The sequence below is a fragment of the Corvus moneduloides genome, chromosome 1 (genome assembly GCF_009650955.1).
Source record: "Corvus moneduloides isolate bCorMon1 chromosome 1, bCorMon1.pri, whole genome shotgun sequence".
Taxonomy (NCBI): Eukaryota; Metazoa; Chordata; class Aves; order Passeriformes; family Corvidae; genus Corvus; species Corvus moneduloides.
Genome location: NC_045476.1, coordinates 65,496,620 through 65,513,494, shown reverse-complemented (window position 1 = coordinate 65,513,494; position 16,875 = coordinate 65,496,620). Strand labels below are relative to the sequence as shown.

Sequence of the window (16,875 nt, the reverse complement as noted above, 5' to 3'; positions counted from 1 at the left end):
TATGTCTTGAACTACTTTTCTGTGTGCAAAATTCCTGTGAAATCAACCAAATTTTCTACCAATATGTAACTTGTACAGCTTCCTGTTTTGATAGAATGGATTCAGCTTGAATTTCTTCCTAAGGTGAGTTTAGAGTAAAAAGCAATCTACCTTTCTTTATTTCACAAATCCAGTTATGACTGTATTCACAGTGCTCCTTAATCCATGACGGGGAAGGGTTTTCACTGATTGCTCCACAATCTTGAAATGCAGTATCGTAAAAATAATTTCTTGCTTTATAATTAACCTACAGAGAAAACACACCTGTGGCTTTTAATCTTGTCTACAGGGGGAAAAACTGTACTCTGTAAAGAATGAGAAGTTTCCAATCACTCCTTTTTCCCCTCCTCTGGCTGTGAAGCCAATGTGAGCTATTAAAGTAATTACAAACACTCTGCAAGATGAAAGAAAGGCTATGAGTTTATGCAGTATCTAACAGACTGTAGCAGTCCCACAAAAACTGGAATCAAATGAGGTTATAAATCACAAGCAGCAAAAAGGAACATGGCAATTTATCACCAGAGACTAACAAAAATCAGGAGAGACCTTTCTCATATATTTGTGACATGGATATAATCTCTGTAGCTGAAAGCAGTCCTCTGTCTTATCAGTGTTGTGGTGGTATAACCTCAGGGTTTATTGGCCTTTTTTGGTTTTTTCCAATCTGGTATGAAGAGCAGTGATTCAGAGTTACCCAGCTGCAAAATAGACATTTTTGGGAATTCTTATACAGCCTTTGTATGCACCATTCATGGAAACTTCTCTAACAGAAAGAGAACAGAAGGAAACTGGCATGGTAAAACGCTCACCGGAGATCCATCACTCCAGGAAAGCCCACCATCAGGATCCAAACACTGCAAACCTATCCAGAAGGGCTGAAATGATGGGGATTTCTTTCTAGAGTGTGAAAAAAAAGTAGAGTGGAAGAGGATATATGTTGTTAGCTCTGCTCAATTTTAAATGTTACATGGGACAATAACTCTGACACTTACTGAACTTGAAATACAGCAATAATTTTAAAAATAAAAGGTACAGTTCATCAGGGAACTCCCATTGGCATGTAAATGAAGGTCACACCTTGAAATTTTGTAATTTGCAAATGGTTGTATTGGAAACACAGCATGTTGATTTTCTACATTGATGTTGTGATTATAGTGTTTTTTTCAGAAATAGACTGTTCAGGGTTACTGGAAGACAGAATTTAGTTTCAAAATGGTTCACTAAACAAACTTAGAATAGGGTCTGTGGAGAAGCATTTAACAATTTTTTTTGTTGGGTTGGCTTTTATCTGAATTTAAAATGTTTGCAGATTATGACACATTTTAGGAACTCCAAAAAATTCTTTGAAAACATTACTCATATGAGACATTTTCTCAGTTATTTTTCTTATTATTATGATGAAAACCAGATAGATTTTTAAACTAATTATCTCAGGAGCAACTCAAGAATATTATAATTTTTTACTACATAATGTGTTGTTACACCAAAATATCAATTATTACACAGTTCACTTGCTTACTTTATTAAGTTTTCTATCACTGTTTGCTCTTCTTCACTTCTAATGGCAGCCAGGTCTCCTCCTATTTCTCTGCAGAAATCTCGGGCTTCAAACCATGTTTTCTTTTGGTCTTCTTCTCTCACAAAACCCTGTACATGCAGGTAGAACACTGTGTTTTCAGTGCACTAAACATAAATCTGCTGGCTGCCTTGCATAAGAAAAATAGGAAAACCTTCCATTAAAATTATCCATTATAATATGGATTCAAAAGTAATTGGATAACCTTACTTATCACTGATAGAGTGAAAATAGCAGTGATATTTGAATAGTTGTGTAAAAACTGGCTACATTTGTGATATTACGTGCCATTCTGTGGTATTTAGATTACATATCTCTTTGACGCTCTCCTATCTCACGAGTAGATTATGGCAAAAAACAGTACTTACTCTGAAGCATGAATTAGTGCTATTGCTTGTATCCCAGCCCAAGGGACATTTGGAATCAGAAATGGTTTCAGAAGCGACAGGAACAGTGACTTTTTCAGCTAATTTTTTGCAGAGAAATTTTGCCTTTACTTCACAGTTCTGAACATCCCATAGTCCAGCTGCATTTCCAGTCCTAAGGGCAACACAACCGGCTTTCTTCCCTTTGTGAGATACAAAAAAAGTTGAAATGTTTTTTAAAGAGGCTCCCTTGACATTTTTACAGCTCATGTAATTAATTTACAAAAGACTATTTGAAATATATAAGTGTAGTGTCCACTCAGAGGAGGAGCTTCATGAAAAGAGGAAACCAGTAAGCTGAGTCCTTCCCCTTGAGTGCATGAACAACTGCTTGCCTGCCTCTTTCCTCTGCCACTCACGGCAAGGCTTTGGCAGCTCAGTGCCGAGGCTGGAAGGGATTTCATCCTTTCCCTTCAGTTTGATTTTGCTCTTGTAAACAATGAGGAGTCAGAAAAGAAATATTTTAATGGCATCATAGAGTCATAGAATAATTTAGGTTGGAAAAGATCTGTAAGATCATAGAGTCCAAGCATTAGCACAGCACCGCAGGCTCACCATTAAACCATCAATGCCACGTCTACAAATCTTCACATCTTGTAAATACCTCCAGGGATGATGACCCAACCACTTCCCTGGGCAGCCTATTCCAAGGCCTGAACACCCTTTCTGTGAAGAAATCTTTCCAAGTATCCAATCTAAAGCTCTCCTGATGCACCTTGAGGCCCTTTCCTCTTCCCCTATTTCTTGTTGCTTGGGAGAAGAAACTGATCTCCACCTCACTACAACCTCCTTTCAGGCAGTTGTAGAGTGATAAAGTTTCCTCTGAGCCTCCTTTCCTCCAGGTTAAACACCTCCATCTCTCTCAGCCACTCCTCATTAGACCCAAACCCTTCACCAGCTTTGTTGACCTTCTCTGGACATGCTGCTGCATCTCCATGTTTTTCTTGTAGTGAAGCACCCAAAACTGAACCCAGGATTTAATTTGCAGCCCCACTGGTGCCAAGTATCAAAGACTCTTCAGCTTCAAAGTCAGAAATGTTCCTACGTGTCATCATGGATTTATCAAAGTTGGAAAACAGTTAGAATTAGGGAACACAGAGAGTTCCTTAATAGCATAGATTTAGTCCAGTGGTAATGATGCCTTAAAGACCCTAGAAATGAATCAACACACTTCCAAGATAATATTAGTATAGGAGGTAATATAAAAGTTGGTCTTTACTGGAGGCCTCCAGGGGCAGATGTGGAAAATGTCCACAAAATGCCCACCCCCACATGGGGTGAATACAGCTTTATAAGTTTGGCAAATTAGTGTATTTGACAAAAATCACCAATTAGAGACATAAGAGGTAAGGCAATTTCCCCTGGTTCAATCCTTTCTAAATCCTCTCCCTCAGATGGAAACTAAACTTTGTTTATGAAAACGTGTCTTGAAGCGTTGTTTTTCGGCCTTGGTTCCCAGGAAGAATCAAGGTTAGGGGCCTTGTACCCCCCTGGGCTTGGAGCTCTGGAATATGTCTTGTCTTTCTAGCTAAGGAAAAGGTAGGGAAAAGTACTGGGACTAGCTACTAATACAATAATGGGCTACAAATATATGTGTAAAGAATACAGAGAATATATAAAAGGAAAAAGGAAAAAACATTCGGCATCAGTAGAGTACCAGGCATTGCTGCATTCCAGTTTGTGTACAGAACACCTTCACCAGTCACCCACTTGAAACTCCCTTGCTCTTCCATGTCTGAGAGACCAATCCAAAAATACTTCTCAGAGCTCAGACCAATGAGGCTGGTCAAGTAGGCTTGCTCATATCTGAAATGAAAGGAGTCAGATGGGATTGAGCTTAGCTTTCCTTTCATCTTCCACTCCTCAGCATCCCAAATTTCCCTCAGCTAGAATGAATAGATTCTCCATTAGGTTTCCTCTTTTGGGAAATATGTTGTTTAACTGGGTCCCAGATGCAGTAGCTGCAATAGGGGATGAAGCTGTGCTATACTGAAAAACTGCTCCTTACTGAGCAGAAGTTGCTGTTGTCTGTTCTTTCAAAGTAAAGTACAGGAAACATTGATGTGTAAATTATGTTTAGTTAGAAAAGCCATACTGTGTTTATTCTATTTTTTTTTCTTCACAAAAAGGATATTCTGGGGTTTTTTTTGTTTTCTTTTTTTTGTCAAAAAGTTCTCAACTATTTTTTAAAATTCCAATATTATTGCATCAGATATACAGTTTTTAAACTCTTTTCCTACCTGTCTCCTATACTTGTTAAATAACCACTGCTCCTTTCACAGGTTTTCTTTGCTTCTGAAAATGTTACAGAGGTATGTCCAACCAGGTAGCAGTAAAAACCATACCTTTCCCAACCCTGTCAAGAACACATGAAATATACTTGCAATTAAAAAGAAAATATGTTCTAGTACTTGAAATTCAGTGAACACTCATGAAACAACCTTTTTTTAATAGAACCTCATGTGATTATGTATTAATTTGAATTCCAGTATACTAATGGAAATTCAGTTTAGCAAACATTCAGTGCAGAAAGAAGATTTAATCACACAACCCTTGAACCTCAAGAAGTAGAACTTTTGAGGTCTGCAAAAATAAACCTTTGTGTTAAATTTAATTATTCTGGGAACAACTGATCCAAAGCGTAAAATGTTTCTCCAACTCAACCCACATTTAAAAACAAAAGTGCCTAGCACAAATGCACATCCAACTATATCTCTTGCTCCACTAATACTCCATTATTATTACCAACAAGACTGTTTTTTATTTGTAGAAATAGAATTTGAACTGCTCTCCCATCACATATAAAAAGAAACCTCTGTAGTTTAAAACGACTCTTGCTGTTGACACCCAACACATCCATAATTTTACAACACAGATTACCACAGACAAAAAAGCACAGTATTCATACAATTACCCCAAATTATGACAATAACCTCGACTTTTATTCACTGCATCAGTGTTAGACTACCTCCTTTTTTACTCCAAAAGTAACAACCAAAAAAAATTGAAATTGTTAAATAAACTAAACTACTAGTAGTTAACTCGACAAACTAATACTACTTTGCTTACTGTAAGAGGATTACTAACTGATGTTAATTCAATTAGACATACTACATTACAAAATAGAACAGCTATTAATTTTTTACTTTTAACACACAGACATAAATGCAGATTTTGATAAAATGTACTGTATAAATCTTTCTAATCATTCACAATCAATTCATGCGAGTATTAAACCTCTACAAAATAATGTAAACAAATTAAAAATAGTAGATAAAACAAATTAGTTTAACAGTCTTTTTAAAAACTAGAAAATCACTAAATAGATTAAAAATTTAATCAAAATAAGAATATTTGTACAAAGAGTATTATTAATTATAGTAATATGCTTACCCTACTTAATTCAATGTACTCAGATATTAATTAAGAAATCAATAAAACAAATAATAATTGTTAAAAAGAGAGGGGGAGTTGTCAGGAACCAGACAGCAAAGGAAGCTGATAGCTGTGCAGATTTTCTAGCCCTGGTTCAGCAGAAACTGTGGGACAGATAAAACTCAAGGCAAGAACAAGAAGCAAAGATAGAACGAAGAGGATGCCACGACCTGGCCACTTTGGCAAAGAAGATGCAGACGAGGTCACTGCTGGCACAAGGGGGTGCCTGAAAGGACTTGATAGTGTTGCTGTGGGAACAGAGGCAAAGGAAGTCTAAGTAGGGGAATTTGTCCAGAAGTTAGAGAACTATAAATGCTGGTGATTTCTGTACTAAACTGGCTTTGTTTGCTGCTTTATTAGCATCCAGCAGGGTCTGTGTCCTTTGTCTCAATCTCTTCAAGTGCCTATGAGTCACTTTTTTGATAATAATGGATAAATTTTTACTGGTAAAAGAGAGAGACACAGAATGGAGAGTGCATTCAGAATCAGGTGAATAAAATACTTCTTTGCTTAGAACCAAAAAGAGTAGTCTGTTGTAGTAGAGATGCTGACTCAAGTTTCCTGATGTTTCGAGGCTAAAGGAACAGTAAATAGACTAATTAATTGATTTAATTCATCAGGTCACCTAAAAAGTCTGACTGAAGAGGTAACATAGAGACCACTAAAGAACAAAATCCTCAAAATTACAGCTGAATTCCAAGTCACTTTTCCCTTTTATGGCAACTCAAGATTTGGTTGCTGCACCCAAGAAAGGTAAATAAACTCTGTGTTCAGTGTTTGGCTGCTGCTTAGCTCCATCAAGCACAATGAGTCTCAGCTCTGTTCCCCATATGGGCTTGTGGGAAAGGCTACTAAATACAGAATAGTAATAAATAGGAAAGTAAAAAGAGGGAAAAAAGAAGGAAAAAAAGTGGTAGGATACAATAACTTGCTCAAAACAAATTCACTCATAAAAAGGATTTTATTGTTTTGATTTGGCTTCAGTAGTGAGATTTGTCATCATCTTGCATCATGGCATATAGCCCAGAAATTGTTGCCAGTCCCTACTACGTGTTCGATAACCACAGATGGCTGCAGAACAATATAACAAATATGCAGACAACCACAGGAATGGTTTTGGCCCCTTTCACAGACAGTTCTGAGAGGTAATAGGCCTGACTTCTTGTTATTCCTTATATGGGAATGTAGTGAAAATTATCACCCTGAATTTGTAGAATAACAGTTTTTAGGAAAGGGAAAAAAATAGTTTCAACGTCAAGTGGAGCCTGTGAAATTTTGCTAACCAGATTCTTGGTTATGCTTTCTTCTTACCTTCGGGCAGGCAGGATCAGTCTTTGCTGTCCCAGAGACTCCTTGCAGTGGGTCTCTTCTGCAGATGTAGCCTAACTTCCTGTCACAGGCACTGTCTGCCCAGTATCCATCCTAGTTTCAGTTTGGGAAGAGGTGAAAAACAGTGAGGCAGAACCTGTTTCCTACAGAAACATCATCATTCTTTTGAAAGTACTGTTTCAATGTGAAGATCTGTACTTTTTAATGGATTCCAAGTATTTGAGCTTGGAGGTGAGGTTATGTTAAGCTAAGTGGCACAGCCAGATTGTTACGGTTTGCTTGGCACATAATGTACACTCGCAATCAGATATGAACATTTACTAGTTATACGTAATTTCATTTTAAATTCAATTTAGAACAACCGTATGTGTGAGTGAATAAAGATAACATTCTTTGATTCTATGCAACTTAGCAACTGTGCTGAGTTGCACTAAAAATCTCCCTAGAAATACAGCCATAACTCAAATAGTACAGTGCCACGCTGGGATTCATGTGGAATGGTTCACCTTTCCTGCCATAATGACACAATCTTCCTGGCCAGTTACTTCATGGGTTGGTTCTCCAGGCAACCACTTGGTATATGTCACAGGAGTCCCATCACTCCACTCAAAGTACATTTGAGTTTTGAGGTCGTTCAGGCCAATCCACAGCTCATCCACAGCTTCTAAGGACAGAAATTCATCTGTGTTATTACCCAAGTTGAAACAGTCCATAGGAGCAAGATTTTATGGAGATGAGCTGAAATTGCAATGTTGCAATGCAAATTCATCTGTATTAAAAGATGAAGGAGTTTATTTTAAAATGTAATTCACATTCTTCTTTCAAGAAGTTAAAAATGAGATATCAGCAGGAAATGAGATTCCTCAGCTTTATCAGTAAAGTCCATTACTGTATCTACCGCTACAAGGTGTCTGATGCAGATAATCCACTCAAATGCTGCAGTAACTAGAGCTGTTATTTCCTTCAAGTGATTTCATGCAGTGAAAAACAAATGAAAATCAAAATGAAAAGAATTCAAATGAAAAAGAAGAGAGAATAATGATTCCTTTTGTGGGTTTTTGGCATTTGGGTTTTTTCTAACCTATGTATCTGTGGCCTTCCCTATAAATACTCATAACAAACAAGCGAGAATTATTTTATTTTAATCCTGTAAGATTTCTAACAGTATAGTTCTCTATCTGTACCAAACACTGTCCTGTGAGAAATACTCACTGTAGCCAAGCTGAGACAGGATGAAGCCATGCTCCTCAGGGTTGTGGATGCTGGCCAGGTTGCCTTTGCTCTCATTGCAGGAAATGAGGGCTTCTCTCCATACTTTGGGGTCTCTATGAACCATGAAACAGTGACCTCCATAGGACAACCATTCTTCTGGGCATTTAACAGGCTCTACATCCCCTCAAAATCAATAGATATTTCAAGTTTTTATATGGTGCAAACTGAAGTCTAGAATAACTGCAATTGCATTTAAAATCAGTTAATTAACTAATTAGAATGAAAATTAAGTGGTAACAAATAAGCAGTACTTCATTCCTCACACATGTATTTTAGTCTGTATGTTGTTGCTCTCTGTACTTCTATAGAAACCATACTGCATTTAAACAAAAGAGGAAAAGACTGGAGACAGTTGTTACTGGGCTTCACTAGTGTGAAGTATTCACTGGCCAGAGGAATATTCAGGAATTTGGTATGTAGTATTTCCTCACAATATACCCCACCCAATTATGTTTTTTATCTTTCATAAAGGCATTATTACTGTAGCACAAGTAATTCTCTGCACACACGGCTTTCCATGCCAACTCTCATTAAATAAACCAGAAAGAAGTACAGTAGAAAAGTGGCCTGAAGGAAGTTGTTCTTTTTTGCCAACTTTCTAGGTTACAGGCAACCCCATCAAGAAGTTGCTACATCAAGAAGCCTACTGGTGCCATTTTTCCAAGCCTTCTGTGACAAACCTCAGTGTTTCCATTAGAATGCACTGCAGGAAGGGTGAAGCATCTCTAACTCTATTTTCATGTCCATGATACTTTCATGATAGTGTCTGGCTTAACCCAGTGCCTCTGGAATTGCGAATAATAACATAGAGTAAAAAATGCTTGTGTGGTTACTGGGCTCCAGGAACATTTTCAGTATTTAATTATATTGTGCAAAAGAAATAACAGTATGCTTTGTTCTGTACCAGTCCTCATAGCAGAAAAACAAATTTCAATGCTTGCTTTTTCTTTTTATTTTAAATAGCCATTAAATTTAACTTTAGCGACATAAATTATGACCTTATCAAAAGGTTTTTTTTTTTGCTTGACATACCAGATGGAAGAATTAAAGGATCCTTTGTGGAGTTTTCCTTTTTACAGATATAGCCAAGTTTCAGCTCACATGGCTGGTTTTCCCATTTAGCATCTCTTCTGGGATTTAGTACCCCACAGAGTTTTTCAGACTCAGGCTCAGGGCTTCCTTCATGGGATAAAAAACCAAATTATTTTTATTTAGCACAGGGTTTATGTCAGCAGCTAAAAGAGCAATTTACTTATAGCCTTTTCATGTGTAAATTATGGGCTCATTATTTCACTCCTACATTATTTTTCTACCAGAGATAAGGAAATGTAATTTAGAAGTACCCATCGAAATATTTCTTTTGAAGCTTGTTGCATACTTCACATATTCTGCCACATTTGATTACAGAATAGTGGTCCTTTCTGCATGTCCTTTGGAAAGTGAATGCAGGTTTTCTCCTTGCTGCAAGCAGAACCTCCTGACATTCCCTTACAATTGTTGAGTGTCTCTCCTCTGCCTGCCTCTTCAACCAACACTCCAGGAGTTTCTCCAGGACCACTATCCCTGGGGAATGGTCAGTGTTTTCTTCTCAGAGAGGCCCCAAATGATAAATTACATTTTTTTCCCTCCCCCCACAAAATGTACAACTTAAAACAATTCTGCTGTGAACTGGAAATGTGTAGATTACCTCATGATCATAACCATTGTGTGGGGATACAGGAGCTCTGGGGTTGTGGGCTGCATGACCTGAGAGCCAATTCCTGAGCCCTGCAAATCTCGAGGAATTTGACCAGCTCGGCAGAAGGTAGAAAATCTTCTACCAAACTCAGCAGTTCTGGGCTTTCCCTTCTTCCTTTGTGCCAGATAAAAGCAGGTGCCACCTCTGAGACTTGGGAAGGCCAAAAGATGGACTATGCTTGCATTTATTCAGAATTTGCTGCAACCTACTGTTGCCATGGCAATCATTAAGTGACTTTCAAAGATAAACTGTCAACACCATAAACTCTATTTACAGCCTCTTGAATGAGAGAAGAAGAACAAAAAAGCATAAGACGTGAAGAGGAAGGCTTTGCAAGAGCAGTGCTCACTGACAGCTGAGTCCTTGCAGGATGCAGGGTCTGATAACCCTGTGAGAGTTGTAGAGACAGAGGATTTCACTGAATTGAATGCATTCCCAGTATGCTACAGCTCAACTAGTGCTTTTTACTTTATCTGCCTCTGATAGGAGATGAGGTTATTTAGCTCTTCTGCTTGAAATTCCATGAGTTATATCCAGTGAAGAAAATCATCATTCTCAGATTTTTTTGTTTTACTTGTCTCGTAAGGCATTCAGCTCCCTTTCCTCATGTTCGTATGGAATACTACAGGACTGCATTTATTACACATTCATCATATTGGTGGGAAATATTAATTCCAAAAATTGTTTAAAAAGATTAGTACCTGGTGCCCAGTTAAAGTATCTGAAGGGAAAGCCACCGCTCCACTGCCAGCCGCTGTTGAGATTCAGACTGTTAAGCCCAATCCAGAGAGAGGATCTCTTGCTGTCAATCAAATCTAGTTAACCAAAAGAATTGAATTCTAATGAGATTTGCTAGGAAAACTTCTGCATTTCCAAAGTTTAGAAGAAGATAATAAAAGTCTGCCTGGTGGTGTGTAAGTTCAGTACAGAGTTCATGTTAACTGGTAACAAACTCAGAGGGATTTTTCTGTAGATAAAGAGTAGTGAATTGAAAAAGATTATTTTACATATTATTTTATCTGAACTTAATGCTATTCTACAGTTATATGTAAACAATAAGCTTTCAAAACTGAAAGACTGAATTGCTATTATTAATGATGTTACAAGTTTTCTTGTGTGTGGTTCAATTGATATAGGACCTTGTTCCACAGTGTTCATAAACCTATAAAGTCTGTATAAAATTACCATATAAAATATGTAAAAATGCATAAAAAATATCGTGTTTCAAAATTACTATTTCATTAGATGTACGTGAAGAATACTGATTTATGAACACAAAATTATAGAACATGTCATATAATGTAATAGTCATATAATGGCTGCCTCCTAAAATGTTGTTTCTTGTTTTAAGATCCCTTTCTGGGACCTTTCTGGTGTTTTCTGAGCTTGAGCCAATTTTTGCCTAATTAGCTGGAAATTCTTACATTTTTGGATAAAATAATAATAATAATAATATAAATACTTTAAAATGGTAATTCCACAACTTACAGAAGTTCCACCTATAAAAAGCTTAATATACTGTAGTTTTAGTACATATATTATTAGTACATATATATATATATAATATATACCTATATATACATACATAATATATGTACTTCTATTAGGACATATATTTTATATTTGTACATTTTTTTACATCAGCTGTTCATTGTAATGTGATTAAAGCATTGAAACTTTTGTAATCACTCAAAAAAACCTTTTGAAACAGTTTTAACTGAATCTTGCTTATTAGCTCACCTCTTAGATATATTTGTTCATGTATCTCCGTGACACTTAATAATTCTGCATTCTGTTGCTGACAGCTCTTCCTTGCTTGGTGCCATGTGAGAGCTGACTGGTGGTTTATCTGGTAGTAGGTTCCTGTCAAAGGATCTGTACTCCAAAATCTGTAACTGTCTGTGTGAGAAAAAGGAGATTTAGTACCTGAGTTTGTAATAAACATTTTACACAAAATGTTATGGCAAAATTTAACTGCAAGCTTAATTGAGAAATAACATTTTGGAGCAAATAAGGCTCAGACCCGCAATTTATCTTGCTCTTTGTAAAGAAAATAGGGTTTTTCATTGCCATTAGCAGTGAAGAGCCTTACATTCTTTATTTGCACTTTCCCCTTCAAATTTTATAATCTCCAGGAGAAAAAAAATATTGTAAAGAAGTCAATAAATCAAAACTGTATCTTGATCATTGTCTACCCTGAGAACCTGTTCAGCAGCCCATAGGCTATGCCGAGATTATTCTTGGCTGAAACACAACCGAAATACAAACATTTCCAGTAAAGAAATCTTGTCAAATTATGCCATCAATAATCACATTTGCGATGCTATAGGCTTGGGGAAGAGCAGCTGGAAAGCTGTCCAGTGAAAATGGACTTGGGGGTGCTGGTTGATAACCAGCCAAACACGAGCCAGTGAGTGCCCAGGTGGCCAAGAAGGCCAATGGCATCTTGGCCTGTATCAGCAACAGTGGCCAGCAGGACCAGGGCAGTGATCGTCCCTTTGCACACAGCACTGGTGAGGCCACACCTCAAATACTAGTTCAGTGTTGAGCCTCACTACAATAAAGATCTTGATGTGCTGGAGCACATCCAGAGGAGGGCAAGAGAGCTGGTGAAGGGCCCTGTGAGGAGCATATGAGGGAATTGAGGTTGTATTTGTAGTCTGCATGCGTTTTAGATAACTGGAATGTTGAAATTGTCTTCTGACAGCTCACTGTTAGCAGAACTGGTCCCTGGGCAAGTACTAAAATAAGCTGTGATTACAACTTGCCCTAAATTTCTCTTTTGTTGAGAAAAAAATGCTAAATTTCTTGAATGGTTTGTTAGAGAAAATGTTTTCTATTTCTTATTGTTTCTTTGTTGCTGATTCAGAGATTTTTAACATTCTTTTTTACTGTAGACTCAAGTATTAGTGATAATGTCCCAAGAATTTTATCATGCCAAACACTTCATATTTTCTAGTTTATATAATGAGGATGTCATGGGATTTTTCAAGTTACTGCTTGCAATATTGCACCAGAGAATAATTTTCACCAAATCAGTCAGAATGATGGTGGTCGTTGGTGGTTGAGAGTGAGTTGAAGCTGGTTTACCAGTGCAATGCTCCTATCAAAATGACAAATTGTGATTCTGATTCTGTGGTATTGTACTGAAAAATTAGGTTTGAGGCAGCATTTTTAATGTCTTTATTAACATGTATTTTGGTGCTCTTGATCCTGCACTCCAATGACCATACTTTTATCTGTTGAGATAACATTCTTTTGTAATGTAGTCTGAAATATTAAAAGGGAAATGCTGATGATGCTAATATTTCAGTAAAACCTTTGAGCCAATCTTTTAATTTCATATCTTTCAGAAAACAAACTACATTTTCCCATGAACTTTAGACCAATCTTGTTATACAGAACAGGGCTTTGCTTGGGTAGAACAGGTTAGACTACTGCTATCAAAAATATCAGTGGGTATTAGACTGTGAATAACATCTCAATTTTCAGGTGATTCTATGCTGAAAACAGTCATATTTAAAGCACACTGTTTTCTTTCCTGAGTCTTAACTGGGACACACCCAGACAACTTTCAGCCTGACTGTAAGCTATTAGCAAACAGATTTGTTACTTCTGTCAGGAATGTTATTGAGTGAAAGAGACATTTTTGAGTAAAATTAGGTCATTTCAAGGTTTTTCCCTTCCGTATTATTAACAGCATCTCAATACAGATATATTTACGTAACAGTGTTGTGTTATAGGGTTTATGCATGTGGGACTTACCAGCAGCTGGACAGAACCCATACAAATGGTCCATGTCAAAGTCGGGCGTCGTTGCACACCAGAATAGGCCATCAGACCTGCCAGCAGCCGTGCACTCAGCATACAACCTACCACTCAACAGGAAGGGGAAGGCACATGGAGCTCCGTTGGAATTTCCTAACAATGTAAACAGATCTGAGGGGGCAAAAGAGAAATTTTAATATAGCTGTGTGAATATATGTGTCTGTACTCTCCATAAGACTGCCTGGAGAGAGCATTACAAGTGTTACACAAGAGTGACTGGGGAGCTGCTATAACCAGCAATGTCTTTCATGGAAGTTCTTGGTAGGTATTGCAATTTACTGTTTGTTTCTGGGGTACATCATTACCTGTACCAGCTGGAACTTGAGCAGTTTCATGCTGTAGCCTACTATGAAAGGACTGTAGTGATTTTTATCTCATATATTTAAATATAATTTTCTAAAAATAGTGCTATCTTTTTATCATGTGGCTTAACTTCCTATCATTCATTAAAAGGAAACCATTGATTAAATTGTTAAATGTTGTGAGAATTTTTGGCATCTGAAATCTCACAGAGCAACTGAAGGTATTATGCATGGAATTATTTCCTTACATTTAATACTGATGTATTAAACTTAGAGATTTTTCCCTTTCATCCAGTAATACTAATACAATCTCATTATGCAGTTAAAGAAAGTGCTCTGATTACAGAGTCACAGAATCACAGAACGGTTCGGGTTTGTAGGGACCACAATGGGTCATCAGGTCCAACCTCCCAGCTCAAGCAGGGCCATCCCAGAGCATGTGGCACAGGACTGTGTCCAGACCATTATTGAATATCTCCAGGGAGGGAAACTCCACAACCTCTGTGGACAATCTGTTTGGGTGCTTGGCAAAGGAAGTTCTTCCTCATATTCAAGCGGAACTTCCTGTGCTTCAGTTTCTGCCCGTTGTGTTATTGCTACGCACCACCCAGAAGAGTGATTAACACTAACAATTAAAAATAACCTACATCTACATTTGTTCTAAAAGTAAAGAACAAAAAATATGCAAATTTTTTGCACAAACTGCATTCTGTCTGAACCCAAACAGCTGTGTTTCTCCAGGATGGAGGGATACAGGCCTGAATATGTGAACTAATCATTCTCTAGTCAGCTATTGCCTCAGGGGGAACAGCTGATATCAGATTAAGGGGAGCAGAAATCAAAAGACCCTATCTCTGATGAGAAACAAGTGGATTCAATAAACTTTCAATATTAACGTTTAAACTTTACCTTCATGGCCTTGAGAACACAAATCATCCATGGTTTCATAGATCTTCCATTTATCCATTGCCTCTGATCCTGTTTTCAGTGCAATATTTTCTTTTCTTTTGTCAGCACTGAGATACAAATCTTCCCCTTGAATTGCCAAGGCCGCATTTTTGCATTCCCATTTCTGGAATTCACTTTTCTTGTTGCATGGGTACAGAGAAATTTTAGCCTGGTTTCTCTTGGAGGGCACTCCCAAGCATTGTGCAAATGCCATGCTCATTAGCTGATGATCAGAGACCCACCTGAATTTTTGTAAATCACTGTTTTTCTTGCAAGTGGCTGTTGTGACTACCTCAGAACTCTGAGCAGTTAAACAGAACTTAGTATCCTCATTGTATATTAAGAATATATCCTTGTCTGTAAAACAAAACATTCAGAATAGGAGGTTAGGGTGAGCACATGGTGAAGGGGAACTTGTGAGGAGAAAGATGTGCTGTTTATTCTATGCTGATCTGATTCATGTCAGGAGGCTGCAAATATTTACAAGGATCAAATGGTATTTTCAAGACAATTCATTCTGGGAAGGAAATGTAAGTACAGCTCAGTAAATACATGTAAACACAACATGGAGGAATAAGAACACATAAACTGCATCAGCTCAGCTTCAAAAATGTGATCATAATAATGGAATTTCATCTTCTCCTGAAATGTACATTTCATTCAAGATGAAGAGACCTTTACTGAAAATTTGGAAGTTGGCCATCACTATTATGCATTATAGATTTAGCTCCTGTTACATACTTCTCCGTGGGGTCGCATTTGTGCTTAATACAGCTAGTGAGTGAGCCTTCTGTGACTCTTGCTCCTTTTGGAATTGACATGTTCTGTTATGTTTTGGGGATTTTTTTGGAATTGAAAACCATATAATGGTGGCTTGTTATCTTGCCTTGATCCAGTATCCTTTCATCAGTATATCTATCACAAGAAGTCAACATAATTCACACAATAAATCACAAACATTCTCACAAGAACCAACACCGAGGAGCATATAGATTCTATAGGTGTGGGCCTGCATGCCTGTGCATTGTAAATGCCTCACATCATAGTTAACACTCCCAAAGGGTTATAGGTAGCCTAATATAGTGATCTACTGAGATAAGTAGGCTCTGCTGGGAAGGGCTGTCCAGAACTGCAGATGTGCTGTGACGCACAAAGCAAGTCTGCCTGGGCACACAGCTGCATGCTCTTCAAAATGTCAGGTAGCATACAGCTCTCACTGGCTTTGGGTCATGAGGGGTTGAAATTTGGACTACAAGGAGTATTTGAGGACCTGCAGAACAGGAGGGCAAGATTTTGTCCTTCGGCCCTCTGTGCCTCAAATTCACACCTGGAAACAGAGATGCAGCATCACTGCCATATCCATCTGAGAGAATTACTCATAAGAGGCAGTGAGATACCCCTCCAAACTCTAAAGTCTCTAGGACAAGTGGGATGTTAGGTCAAGCCAATGTTGGGTAGTGAATGGGAAAAATTCTGGGGGGTTATGATGGAAAGAATAGCTCTTGAGCTCTTCCAGAAAGTCCCCGTATTACTTTGACCAGCTCCGTAATATATAGAAGTTTCACTTCTGCAAATCTAAATTTGAAGCTGAGACTTAGTTTGTTCTTTCCTTGTCCATTTAGGCAAAAAGTTTTAAATATTATTAAATCTTTTATTTCTTACTGCTCAGTAAATAAATGCTTCGTGTAGTCCCCTAAGTACCAGCTATTGTCCCTCGTAGAATTTTTGGTTCTAATGATAGGAGTTCTTGCTGGAAACTGTGAGGTTTCTGCTTTTGGACTGGGTTCCCACCTCACAGAGCAGGAGGGAGACCCTCTTTTTGCACAGGGTAGTGCTGTCACAGCTCACATGGAACAGTGTTTGCTTTTGGAAGCTGTGATATGTACCCCACTCCACAAATCTAATGAACTGAAGGATAAAGAAAACATATCTTTGAACATTATCATCATACTTACTTCAAAAGGGAGTTGTGATCTGTGTTTG

At 37.7% G+C, this 16,875-nt stretch overlaps 1 protein-coding gene across 3 annotated transcripts in view; it reads right to left on the bottom strand.

Annotated features, from left to right (window-relative positions):
* The window catches only part of LOC116446210 (macrophage mannose receptor 1-like), a 38,077-nt gene that overhangs the window by 20,416 nt on the left and 786 nt on the right, over nucleotides 1-16,875 (bottom strand). Inside the window, exons 2-15 of one of the 3 annotated variants that reach the window (XM_032113594.1) lie at nucleotides 14,854-15,249; nucleotides 13,580-13,753; nucleotides 11,555-11,713; nucleotides 10,516-10,629; nucleotides 9,109-9,255; nucleotides 8,017-8,199; nucleotides 7,311-7,468; nucleotides 6,787-6,897; nucleotides 4,281-4,396; nucleotides 3,698-3,846; nucleotides 1,984-2,183; nucleotides 1,559-1,686; nucleotides 849-936; nucleotides 151-286 (exon numbers count right to left, since the gene is read on the bottom strand). In XM_032113594.1, coding sequence (XP_031969485.1) covers nucleotides 151-286; nucleotides 849-936; nucleotides 1,559-1,686; nucleotides 1,984-2,183; nucleotides 3,698-3,846; nucleotides 4,281-4,396; nucleotides 6,787-6,897; nucleotides 7,311-7,468; nucleotides 8,017-8,199; nucleotides 9,109-9,255; nucleotides 10,516-10,629; nucleotides 11,555-11,713; nucleotides 13,580-13,753; nucleotides 14,854-15,249 — 2,259 coding nt within the window. The remainder of the gene's footprint in view (nucleotides 1-150; nucleotides 287-848; nucleotides 937-1,558; nucleotides 1,687-1,983; nucleotides 2,184-3,697; nucleotides 3,847-4,280; nucleotides 4,397-6,786; nucleotides 6,898-7,310; nucleotides 7,469-8,016; nucleotides 8,200-9,108; nucleotides 9,256-10,515; nucleotides 10,630-11,554; nucleotides 11,714-13,579; nucleotides 13,754-14,853; nucleotides 15,250-16,875) is intronic. The other 2 variants (XM_032113602.1, XM_032113611.1) reach the window with 2 other exon arrangements.